At 55.0% G+C, this 13,390-nt stretch overlaps 1 protein-coding gene across 1 annotated transcript in view; it reads left to right on the top strand.

Annotated features, from left to right (window-relative positions):
- tollip (toll interacting protein) overlaps window positions 1-12,936 on the top strand; it is a 16,718-nt gene extending 3,782 nt beyond the window's left edge. Inside the window, exons 2-6 of the mRNA XM_079245864.1 lie at window positions 1,799-1,948; window positions 2,107-2,289; window positions 8,606-8,758; window positions 9,719-9,803; window positions 12,307-12,936. Of these exons, the coding sequence (XP_079101990.1) occupies window positions 1,799-1,948; window positions 2,107-2,289; window positions 8,606-8,758; window positions 9,719-9,803; window positions 12,307-12,530 (795 nt within the window). The 3' untranslated portion in view covers window positions 12,531-12,936. The remainder of the gene's footprint in view (window positions 1-1,798; window positions 1,949-2,106; window positions 2,290-8,605; window positions 8,759-9,718; window positions 9,804-12,306) is intronic.
- Window positions 12,937-13,390: the final 454 nt, after the last annotated feature.

Genomic DNA, 13,390 nt, shown 5'->3' with positions numbered 1-13,390 from the left:
AGAATGTTGTGTGTGTGTGTGTTTTAACGTGCAGAATGTTGTGTGTGTGTGTGTGTGTGTGTGTTTTAACGTGCAGAATGTTGTGTGTGTGTGTGTTTTAACGTGCAGAATGTTGTGTGTGTGTGTGTGTGTGTGTGTGTTTTAACGTGCAGAATGTTGTGTGTGTGTGTGTGTTTTAACGTGCAGAATGTTGTGTGTGTGTGTGTGTGTGTGTTTTAACGTGCAGAATGTTGTGTGTGTGTGTGTGTGTGTGTGTTTTAACGTGCAGAATGTTGTGTGTGTGTGTGTGTTTTAACGTGCAGAATGTTGTGTGTGTGTGTGCATGTGTTTTAACGTGCAGAATGTTGTGTGTGTGTGTGTTTTAACGTGCAGAATGTTGTGTGTGTGTGTGTTTTAACGTGCAGAATGTTGTGTGTGTGTGTGTGTGTGTGTGTGTGTTTTAACGTGCAGAATGTTGTGTGTGTGTGTGTTTTAACATGCAGAATGTTGTGTGTGTGTGTGTGTGTGTGTTTTAACGTGCAGAATGTTGTGTGTGTGTGTGTGTGTGTGTGTGTGTTTTAACGTGCAGAATGTTGTGTGTGTGTGTGTGTGTGTGTGTGTTTTAACGTGCAGAATGTTGTGTGTGTGTGTGTTTTAACGTGCAGAATGTTGTGTGTGTGTGTGTGTGTGTGTGTGTGTTTTAACGTGCAGAATGTTGTGTGTGTGTGTGTGTGTGTGTGTGTGTTTTAACGTGCAGAATGTTGTGTGTGTGTGTGTGTTTTAACGTGCAGAATGTTGTGTGTGTGTGTGTGTGTGTGTGTGTGTTTTAACGTGCAGAATGTTGTGTGTGTGTGTGTGTGTTTTAACGTGCAGAATGTTGTGTGTGTGTGTGTGTTTTAACGTGCAGAATGTTGTGTGTGTGTGTGTTTTAACGTGCAGAATGTTGTGTGTGTGTGTGTGTGTGTGTGTGTTTTAACGTGCAGAATGTTGTGTGTGTGTGTGTGTGTGTGTGTGTTTTAACGTGCAGAATGTTGTGTGTGTGCGTGTGTTTTAACGTGCAGAATGTTGTGTGTGTGTGTGTGTGTGTGTTTTAACGTGCAGAATGTTGTGTGTGTGTGTGTTTTAACGTGCAGAATGTTGTGTGTGTGTGTGTGTTTTAACGTGCAGAATGTTGTGTGTGTGTGTGCGTGTGTTTTAACGTGCAGAATGTTGTGTGTGTGTGTGTGTTTTAACGTGCAGAATGTTGTGTGTGTGTCTGTGCGTGTGTTTTAACGTGCAGAATGTTGTGTGTGTGTGTTTTAACGTGCAGAATGTTGTGTGTGTGTGTGTGTGTGTTTTAACGTGCAGAATGTTGTGTGTGTGTGTGTGTTTTAACGTGCAGAATGTTGTGTGTGTGTGTTTTAACGTGCAGAATGTTGTGTGTGTGTGTGTTTTAACGTGCAGAATGTTGTGTGTGTGTGTTTTAACGTGCAGAATGTTGTGTGTGTGTGTGTGTGTGTGTCTGTTTTAACGTGCAGAATGTTGTGTGTGTGTGTTTTAACGTGCAGAATGTTGTGTGTGTGTGTTTTAACGTGCAGAATGTTGTGTGTGTGTGTGCATGTGTTTTAACGTGCAGAATGTTGTGTGTGTGTGTGTGTTTTAACGTGCAGAATGTTGTGTGTGTGTTTTAACGTGCAGAATGTTGTGTGTGTGTGTGTGATTTAACGTGCAGAATGTTGTGTGTGTGTGTGTGATTTAACGTGCAGAATGTTGTGTGTGTGTGTGTGTGTGATTTACTGCGGACTTTAACATGTCAGTATGCGCTGTGTGTGTTGACCAGGTGTATATCGGGGAACTTCCGCAGGACTTTCTGCGGATCACTCCGACCCAGCAGCAGCAGCAGGTCCAGCTGGACGCCCAGGCCGCCCGGCAGCTGCAGTACGGGGGCTCCATGGCGACGGTGGGGCGGCTCAGCATCACCGTGGTCCAGGTACAAACCCCGCCTCCACATGTGGCTGCAACATGAGGGAGGTTTGTTCAGAGCAGCTCGGAGGGTTTCAGGCGGTTCCTGCTGCAGATCAGAGGTTCTGTTGTCTCCCAGTCCGACCCACCATCCAACCAAAACGTCCTGTTTGTTTCTCTTTAAAGGCCAAACTGGCAAAGAACTACGGAATGACCCGGATGGACCCGTACTGTCGGATCCGACTGGGCTACGCCGTCTACGAGACACCAACAGCTCATAACGGAGCCAAGAACCCGCGCTGGAACAAGGTGATCCAGTGCACGGTTCCGCCGGGGGTGGACTCCTTCTACCTGGAGATCTTCGACGAGGTGAGGAGCCCGGTTCTGCAGAACTTCTAGCATCCGCTGGTTTTTCTGAGCTGAGCGGACCCGACTGGACCAGAACAGACTGGGACTCGACCCGACCGGACCGGACCTGACTTTAATCGACCAGACCCGACCCGACCGGACCTGACTTTAACCGACCAGACCCGACCCGACCGGACCTGACTTTAACCGACCAGACCCGACCCGACCGGACCTGACTTTAACCGACCCGACCCGACCCGACTGGACCAGAACAGACTGGGACTCGACCCGACCGGACCTGACTTTAACCGACCCGACCCGACCCGACTGGACCAGAACAGACTGGGACTCGACCCGACCGGACCGGACCTGACTTTAACCGACCAGACCCGACCCGACCGGACCTGACTTTAACCGACCAGACCCGACCGGACCGGACCTGACTTTAACCGACCAGACCCGACCGGACCGGACCTGACTTTAACCGACCCGACCCGACCGGACCTGACTTTAACCGACCAGACCCGACCCGACCGGACCTGACTTTAACCGACCAGACCCGACCGGACCGGACCTGACTTTAACCGACCCGACCCGACCGGACCTGACCTGACCTGACTTTAACCGACCAGACCCGACCCGACCGGACCTGACCTGACCTGACTTTAACCGACCAGACCCGACCCGACCGGACCTGACCTGACTTTAACCGACCAGACCCGACCCGACCCGACCGGACCTGACTTTAACCGACCAGACCCGACCGGACCGGACCTGACTTTAACCGACCAGACCCGACCCGACCGGACCTGACTTTAACCGACCAGACCCGACCCGACCGGACCTGACTTTAACCGACCAGACCCGACCGGACCGGACCTGACTTTAACCGACCAGACCCGACCGGACCTGACTTTAACCGACCAGACCCGACCCGACCGGACCTGACTTTAACCGACCAGACCAGACCGGACCGGACTTTAACCGACCAGACCCGACCGGACCGGACTTTAACCGACCAGACCCGACCGGACCGGACCTGACTTTAACCGACCAGACCCGACCCGACCGGACCTGACTTTAACCGACCAGACCCGACCCGACCGGACCTGACTTTAACCGACCAGACCCGACCCGACCGGACCTGACTTTAACCGACCCGACCCGACCGGACCTGACCTGACTTTAACCGACCAGACCCGACCCGACCGGACCTGACTTTAACCGACCAGACCAGACCCGACCGGACCGGACCTGACTTTAACCGACCAGACCCGACCGGACCTGACTTTAACCGACCAGACCCGACCGGACCTGACTTTAACCGACCAGACCCGACCGGACCGGACCTGACTTTAACCGACCAGACCCGACCGGACCGGACCTGACTTTAACCGACCAGACCCGACCGGACCGGACCTGACTTTAACCGACCAGACCAGACCGGACCGGACCTGACTTTAACCGACCAGACCCGACCCGACCGGACCTGACTTTAACCGACCAGACCCGACCGGACCGGACCTGACTTTAACCGACCAGACCCGACCGGACCGGACCTGACTTTAACCGACCCGACCCGACCGGACCTGACTTTAACCGACCAGACCCGACCCGACCGGACCTGACTTTAACCGACCAGACCCGACCGGACCGGACCTGACTTTAACCGACCAGACCCGACCGGACCTGACTTTAACCGACCAGACCCGACCGGACCGGACCTGACTTTAACCGACCAGACCAGACCGGACCGGACCTGACTTTAACCGACCAGACCAGACCGGACCTGACTTTAACCGACCAGACCCGACCCGACCGGACCTGACTTTAACCGACCAGACCCGACCGGACCTGACTTTAACCGACCAGACCCGACCGGACCGGACCTGACTTTAACCGACCAGACCCGACCCGACCGGACCTGACTTTAACCGACCAGACCCGACCGGACCGGACCTGACTTTAACCGACCAGACCCGACCCGACCGGACCTGACTTTAACCGACCAGACCAGACCGGACCTGACTTTAACCGACCAGACCCGACCGGACCGGACCTGACTTTAACCGACCAGACCCGACCGGACCTGACTTTAACCGACCAGACCCGACCCGACCGGACCTGACTTTAACCGACCAGACCAGACCCGACCGGACCTGACTTTAACCGACCAGACCCGACCCGACCGGACCTGACTTTAACCGACCAGACCCGACCCGACCGGACCTGACTTTAACCGACCAGACCAGACCGGACCGGACCTGACTTTAACCGACCAGACCCGACCGGACCTGACTTTAACCGACCAGACCCGACCGGACCTGACTTTAACCGACCAGACCCGACCCGACCGGACCTGACTTTAACCGACCAGACCCGACCGGACCTGACTTTAACCGACCAGACCCGACCCGACCGGACCTGACTTTAACCGACCAGACCCGACCCGACCGGACCTGACTTTAACCGACCAGACCCGACCCGACCGGACCTGACTTTAACCGACCAGACCCGACCCGACCGGACCTGACTTTAACCGACCAGACCCGACCCGACCGGACCTGACTTTAACCGACCAGACCAGACCCGACCGGACCTGACTTTAACCGACCAGACCCGACCGGACCTGACTTTAACCGACCAGACCCGACCGGACCTGACTTTAACCGACCAGACCCGACCCGACCGGACCTGACTTTAACCGACCAGACCCGACCCGACCGGACCTGACTTTAACCGACCAGACCCGACCGGACCGGACCTGACTTTAACCGACCAGACCCGACCGGACCGGACCTGACTTTAACCGACCAGACCCGACCGGACCGGACCTGACTTTAACCGACCAGACCCGACCCGACCGGACCTGACTTTAACCGACCAGACCCGACCGGACCGGACCTGACTTTAACCGACCAGACCAGACCGGACCGGACCTGACTTTAACCGACCAGACCCGACCCGACCGGACCTGACTTTAACCGACCAGACCCGACCGGACCGGACCTGACTTTAACCGACCAGACCCGACCGGACCGGACCTGACTTTAACCGACCAGACCCGACCCGACCGGACCTGACTTTAACCGACCAGACCCGACCGGACCGGACCTGACTTTAACCGACCAGACCCGACCGGACCGGACCTGACTTTAACCGACCAGACCCGACCGGACCGGACCTGACTTTAACCGACCAGACCCGACCGGACCGGACCTGACTTTAACCGACCAGACCCGACCGGACCGGACCTGACTTTAACCGACCAGACCCGACCCGACCGGACCTGACTTTAACCGACCAGACCCGACCCGACCGGACCTGACTTTAACCGACCAGACCCGACCCGACCGGACCTGACTTTAACCGACCAGACCCGACCCGACCTGACTTTAACCGACCAGACCCGACCCGACCGGACCTGACTTTAACCGACCAGACCCGACCGGACCGGACCTGACTTTAACCGACCAGACCCGACCGGACCGGACCTGACTTTAACCGACCCGACCCGACCGGACCTGACTTTAACCGACCAGACCCGACCCGACCGGACCTGACTTTAACCGACCAGACCCGACCGGACCGGACCTGACTTTAACCGACCAGACCCGACCGGACCGGACCTGACTTTAACCGACCAGACCCGACCGGACCGGACCTGACTTTAACCGACCAGACCCGACCCGACCGGACCTGACTTTAACCGACCAGACCCGACCGGACCTGACTTTAACCGACCAGACCCGACCCGACCGGACCTGACTTTAACCGACCAGACCCGACCCGACCGGACCTGACTTTAACCGACCAGACCCGACCCGACCGGACCTGACTTTAACCGACCAGACCCGACCGGACCTGACTTTAACCGACCAGACCCGACCGGACCGGACCTGACTTTAACCGACCAGACCAGACCGGACCGGACCTGACTTTAACCGACCAGACCCGACCGGACCTGACTTTAACCGACCAGACCCGACCGGACCGGACCTGACTTTAACCGACCAGACCCGACCCGACCGGACCTGACTTTAACCGACCAGACCAGACCAGACCGGACCGGACCTGACTTTAACCGACCAGACCCGACCGGACCTGACTTTAACCGACCAGACCCGACCGGACCTGACTTTAACCGACCAGACCCGACCCGACCGGACCTGACTTTAACCGACCAGACCCGACCGGACCTGACTTTAACCGACCAGACCAGACCCGACCGGACCTGACTTTAACCGACCAGACCCGACCCGACCGGACCTGACTTTAACCGACCAGACCCGACCCGACCGGACCTGACTTTAACCGACCAGACCCGACCCGACCGGACCTGACTTTAACCGACCAGACCCGACCGGACCTGACTTTAACCGACCAGACCCGACCCGACCGGACCTGACTTTAACCGACCAGACCCGACCCGACCGGACCTGACTTTAACCGACCAGACCCGACCCGACCGGACCTGACTTTAACCGACCAGACCCGACCCGACCGGACCTGACTTTAACCGACCAGACCCGACCCGACCGGACCTGACTTTAACCGACCAGACCCGACCGGACCTGACTTTAACCGACCAGACCAGACCGGACCGGACCTGACTTTAACCGACCAGACCCGACCGGACCTGACTTTAACCGACCAGACCCGACCGGACCGGACCTGACTTTAACCGACCAGACCCGACCCGACCGGACCTGACTTTAACCGACCAGACCCGACCCGACCGGACCTGACTTTAACCGACCAGACCCGACCGGACCTGACTTTAACCGACCAGACCCGACCCGACCGGACCTGACTTTAACCGACCAGACCCGACCGGACCGGACCTGACTTTAACCGACCAGACCCGACCGGACCTGACTTTAACCCACCAGACCCGACCGGACCGGACCTGACTTTAACCGACCAGACCCGACCGGACCGGACCTGACTTTAACCGACCAGACCCGACCGGACCGGACCTGACTTTAACCGACCGGACCCGACCGGACCGGACCTGACTTTAACCGACCGGACCCGACCGGACCGGACCTGACTTTAACCGACCGGACCCGACCGGACCGGACCTGACTTTAACCGACCAGACCCGACCGGACCGGACCTGACTTTAACCGACCAGACCCGACCGGACCTGACTTTAACCGACCAGACCCGACCGGACCGGACCTGACTTTAACCGACCGGACCCGACCCGACCGGACCTGACTTTAACCGACCAGACCCGACCGGACCGGACCTGACTTTAACCGACCAGACCCGACCGGACCTGACTTTAACCGACCAGACCCGACCGGACCGGACCTGACTTTAACCGACCAGACCCGACCCGACCGGACCTGACTTTAACCGACCAGACCCGACCCGACCGGACCTGACTTTAACCGACCAGACCCGACCGGACCGGACCTGACTTTAACCGACCAGACCCGACCGGACCTGACTTTAACCGACCAGACCCGACCGGACCGGACCTGACTTTAACCGACCAGACCCGACCCGACCGGACCTGACTTTAACCGACCAGACCCGACCGGACCGGACCTGACTTTAACCGACCAGACCCGACCCGACCGGACCTGACTTTAACCGACCAGACCCGACCGGACCGGACCTGACTTTAACCGACCAGACCCGACCCGACCGGACCTGACTTTAACCGACCAGACCCGACCGGACCGGACCTGACTTTAACCGACCAGACCCGACCGGACCTGACTTTAACCGACCAGACCCGACCGGACCGGACCTGACTTTAACCGACCAGACCCGACCCGACCGGACCTGACTTTAACCGACCAGACCCGACCCGACCGGACCTGACTGGACCAGACTGGGACTCGACAGGAACCGACCAGACCCGACCCGACCGGAACCAACTGGACCCGACCCGACCAGACCAGACTGGGACTCGACCAGACCCGACCCGACCGGACCAGACTGGACCAGACTGGGACTCGACAGGACCCGACCCGACCGGAACCGACTGGACCCGACTGGGACCCGACTGGACCCAACCGGACCCGACTGGACCAGACTGGGACCCGACCGGACCCGACCGGACCCGACTGGACCCAACTGGACCCGACCGGACCCAACCGGACCCGACTGGACCAGACTGGGATCCGACCAGGACCGGCACATGTTGGGTTAACTGCTGACTGTCCAATTGCTTCGTTAACTACTATCTGTATGTGTGTGTGTGTGTGTGTGTGTGTGTGTGTGTGTGTGTGTGTGTGTGTGTGTGTGTGAATGTGTGTGCGTGTGTGTGTATGTGTGTGTGTGTGTGTGTGTGTGTATGTGTGTGTGTGTGTGTGTGCAGAGGGCGTTCTCCATGGATGACAGGATAGCGTGGACACACATCACCGTCCCAGAGGGCCTGAGGGAGGGCAGCGTGGTGGACGAGTGGTTCAGCCTGAGTGGTCGTCAGGGAGACGACAAGGAAGGGATGATCAACCTGGTCATGTCCTTCACTGTGAGTACACCTGGTCCAGACCTGGTCCTGGTCCTGGTCCAGACCTGGTCCTGGTCCTGGTCCAGACCTGGTCCTGGTCCAGTCCTGGTCCAGACCTGGTCCTGGTCCAGACCTGGTCCTGGTCCTGGTCCAGACCTGGTCCTGGTCCTGGTCCTCCTGCAGAGCTCCTGTGATGAAGATGTTCTTATTGGACTGAACAGAACCATCAGGACTTTATTAGATTCTATTTGACTCTATTTCTGTTATTTCAGGTTCAGGTTAGAAGTTGTTCTGCTTCAGATGTTTGTTTGTGTGTTTCTTTCTTTCTGTGTTTGTTTGTGTGTTTCTTTCTTTCTGTGTTTGTTTGTGTGTTTGTTTCTTTCTGTGTTTGTTTGTGTGTTTGTTTCTTTCTGTTTGTTTGTGTGTTTGTTTCTTTCTGTGTTTGTTTGTGTGTTTGTTTCTTTCTGTTTGTTTGTGTGTTTGTTTCTTTCTGTTTGTTTGTGTGTTTGTTTCTTTCTGTTTGTTTGTGTGTTTGTTTCTTTCTGTGTTTGTTTGTGTGTTTGTTTCTTTCTGTGTTTGTTTGTGTGTTTGTTTCTTTCTGTGTTTGTTTGTGTGTTTGTTTCTTTCTGTTTGTTTGTGTGTTTGTTTCTTTCTGTGTTTGTTTGTGTGTTTGTTTCTTTCTGTGTTTGTTTGTGCGTTTGTTTCTTTCTGTGTTTGTTTGTGCGTTTGTTTCTTTCTGTTTGTTTGTGTGTTTGTTTCTTTCTGTGTTTGTTTGTGTGTTTGTTTCTTTCTGTGTTTGTTTGTGTGTTTGTTTCTTTCTGTTTGTTTGTGTGTTTGTTTCTTTCTGTGTTTGTTTGTGTGTTTGTTTCTTTCTGTGTTTGTTTGTGTGTTTCTTTCTTTCTGTGTTTGTTTGTGTGTTTGTTTCTTTCTGTGTGTGTGTGTGTGTGTGTGCTGAGCTGTGACCAAAGGATTCTGTCTCAGTCTTTACCAGCGGCCATGATGAGTCAGCCTGTCGTCCTGATGCCCTCCGTTTACCAGGAAGGAGTCGGATACGTTCCCATCACAGGTCCGTCACCTCCTCCTGCCTCCTCCTCCTCCTCTCACCTCCTCCTCCTCCTGCCTGTCCTTCCTGTGTCCTTCATCCTGTCCTCTCTGTGTCCTTCATCCTGTCCTTCCTGTGTCCTTCATCCTGTCCTCTCTGTGTCCTTCATCCTGTCCTTCCTGTGTCCTTCATCCTGTCCTCTCTGTGTCCTTCATCCTGTCCTTCCTGTGTCCTTCATCCTGTCCTCTCTGTGTCCTTCATCCTGTCCTTCCTGTGTCCTTCATCCTGTCCTCTCTGTGTCCTTCATCCTGTCCTCTCTGTGTCCTTCATCCTGTCCTTCCTGTGTCCTTCATCCTGTCCTCTCTGTGTCCTTCATCCTGTCCTTCCTGTGTCCTTCATCCTGTCCTCTCTGTGTCCTTCATCCTGTCCTCTCTGTGTCCTTCATCCTGTCCTTCCTGTGTCCTTCATCCTGTCCTTCCTGTGTCCTTCATCCTGTCCTCTCTGTGTCCTTCATCCTGTCCTTCCTGTGTCCTTCATCCTGTCCTCTCTGTGTCCTTCATCCTGTCCTCTCTGTGTCCTTCATCCTGTCCTTCCTGTGTCCTTCATCCTGTCCTCTCTGTGTCCTTCATCCTGTCCTTCCTGTGTCCTTCATCCTGTCCTTCCTGTGTCCTTCATCCTGTCCTTCCTGTGTCCTTCATCCTGTCCTCTCTGTGTCCTTCATCCTGTCCTTCCTGTGTCCTTCATCCTGTCCTTCCTGTGTCCTTCATCCTGTCCTCTCTGTGTCCTTCATCCTGTCCTTCCTGTGTCCTTCATCCTGTCCTCTCTGTGTCCTTCATCCTGTCCTTCCTGTGTCCTTCATCCTGTCCTCTCTGTGTCCTTCATCCTGTCCTTCCTGTGTCCTTCATCCTGTCCTCTCTGTGTCCTTCATCCTGTCCTTCCTGTGTCCTTCATCCTGTCCTCTCTGTGTCCTTCATCCTGTCCTCTCTGTGTCCTTCATCCTGTCCTTCCTGTGTCCTTCATCCTGTCCTCTCTGTGTCCTTCATCCTGTCCTCTCTGTGTCCTTCATCCTGTCCTCTCTGTGTCCTTCATCCTGTCCTTCCTGTGTCCTCCATCCTGTCCTTCCTGTGTCCTTCATCCTGTCCTTCCTGTGTCCTTCATCCTGTCCTCTCTGTGTCCTTCATCCTGTCCTTCCTGTGTCCTTCATCCTGTCCTCTCTGTGTCCTTCATCCTGTCCTCTCTGTGTCCTTCATCCTGTCCTTCCTGTGTCCTTCATCCTGTCCTCTCTGTGTCCTTCATCCTGTCCTTCCTGTGTCCTTCATCCTGTCCTTCCTGTGTCCTTCATCCTGTCCTCTCTGTGTCCTTCATCCTGTCCTTCCTGTGTCCTTCATCCTGTCCTTCCTGTGTCCTTCATCCTGTCCTTCCTGTGTCCTTCATCCTGTCCTTCCTGTGTCCTTCATCCTGTCCTTCCTGTGTCCTTCCTGTGTCCTTCATCCTGTCCTTCCTGTGTCCTTCATCCTGTCCTTCCTGTGTCCTTCCTGTGTCCTTCATCCTGTCCTTCCTGTGTCCTTCCTGTGTCCTTCATCCTGCCCTTCCTGTGTCCTTCATCCTGTCCTTCCTGTGTCCTTCCTGTGTCCTTCATCCTGTCCTTCCTGTGTCCTTCATCCTGTCCTTCCTGTGTCCTTCATCCTGTCCTTCCTGTGTCCTTCATCCTGTCCTTCCTGTGTCCTTCCTGTGTCCTTCCTGTGTCCTTCATCCTGTCCTTCCTGTGTCCTTCATCCTGTCCTTCCTGTGTCCTTCCTGTGTCCTTCATCCTGTCCTTCCTGTGTCCTTCATCCTGCCCTTCCTGTGTCCTTCATCCTGTCCTGCCTGTGTCCTTCCTGTGTCCTTCATCCTGTCCTTCCTGTGTCCTTCATCCTGTCCTTCCTGTGTCCTTCCTGTGTCCTTCATCCTGTCCTTCCTGTGTCCTTCATCCTGTCCTTCCTGTGTCCTTCATCCTGTCCTTCCTGTGTCCTTCATCCTGTCCTTCCTGTGTCCTTCCTGTGTCCTTCATCCTGTCCTTCCTGTGTCCTTCATCCTGTCCTTCCTGTGTCCTTCCTGTGTCCTTCATCCTGTCCTTCCTGTGTCCTTCCTGTGTCCTTCATCCTGCCCTTCCTGTGTCCTTCATCCTGTCCTTCCTGTGTCCTTCCTGTGTCCTTCATCCTGTCCTTCCTGTGTCCTTCATCCTGTCCTTCCTGTGTCCTTCATCCTGTCCTTCCTGTGTCCTTCCTGTGTCCTTCATCCTGTCCTTCCTGTGTCCTTCCTGTGTCCTTCATCCTGTCCTTCCTGTGTCCTTCCTGTGTCCTTCATCCTGTCCTTCCTGTGTCCTTCATCCTGTCCTTCCTGTGTCCTTCATCCTGCCCTTCCTGTGTCCTTCATCCTGTCCTGCCTGTGTCCTTCCTGTGTCCTTCATCCTGTCCTTCCTGTGTCCTTCCTGTGTCCTTCATCCTGTCCTTCCTGTGTCCTTCATCCTGTCCTTCCTGTGTCCTAGGGGTTCCTGGCGTGTACAACCAGGGCATGGTTCCGATGGCGGTGCCTCCCGCCATGCCGGCGGTGGGGAGTCCGGGTCCGGCGTGCAGCGAGGACGATCTGAAGGCGCTGCAGGACATGTTCCCCAACCTGGACGTGGAGGTGGTCCGCACGGTCCTGGAGGCCCAGCAGGGAAACAAAGACGCCGCCATCAACTCTCTGCTGCAGATGGCCGAGGAGCTCTAACTGGGACTGCAGCACGCACACACACACACACACACACACACACACACACACACACCCTTCCCCGACTCAGACGACCCCCCCTCCTCGTGGCCGTTGCTCCGCCTCTGGTCTGGCCCGGTTGGTGGTTGGACTGGCGGCAGGCTGGAAGCCACGCCCCCCCCCCCCATTTGGACCGTTTGATTTGCACTTTGAAACTCCGTCTTCTGTCTGTAGAATGTTTGGATGTGTGTGTTCTCCTCCTTCGGCTCCTAACTCTGAAGGAAGTGGAGTCGGAGACGGCTGTCTGCTGGAGATATTTATTGCAATGTTTTCAGCTTGTCTGATTCCGGACGTGGAGTCGGGATGTAGGAAACCTTGTTAAACTTGCAGCACGACCACGGTGTCAATAAAGCTTTTGAGGCCAACAGTATGGAGTCATGTGATCATTTCTGTTTGGACATTTTTAGCTGCAGAGTTTGACTTGGTTTTAGACGTGCACATAAACCCCTCCACGTTCTAAAGCATCTTTACCTTTTATTTATTCATCACTTTTGTGTTTTTTTGCTTATTAAATGGTTTGTCTGCTGTTTTTAGGTTGATTTGATCTTTTTATTGCATGTTTTCTCCAGTTTCTCATGGGTCCTTCAGCAGGAGCTATGCGTGACTGTTGCCATGGTGATTGTCCCTATGGTGTTGGCGTGGACCTGAGCTGGATGGTTGCCATGGTGACGGCCTCTTTGGGCATGTGTGGAGTGGATCTTGATGTGGACCCCTGAGAAAGTTTGTTTTAGACTGGAGAAGGTGTGTGTGTGTGTGTGTTTTGACTGTATTGGTTTTTAAGATGTAAAATCTGATGTTTCTGCTTGTGATGTTCGAGAAGT

The sequence above is a fragment of the Telmatherina bonti genome, assembly GCF_933228915.1.
Source record: "Telmatherina bonti genome assembly, chromosome: 1".
Lineage (NCBI taxonomy): Eukaryota > Metazoa > Chordata > Actinopteri > Atheriniformes > Telmatherinidae > Telmatherina > Telmatherina bonti.
The sequence above is the reverse complement of the archived record's forward strand: the minus strand, read 5'-3'. Positions and strand labels throughout refer to the sequence as shown.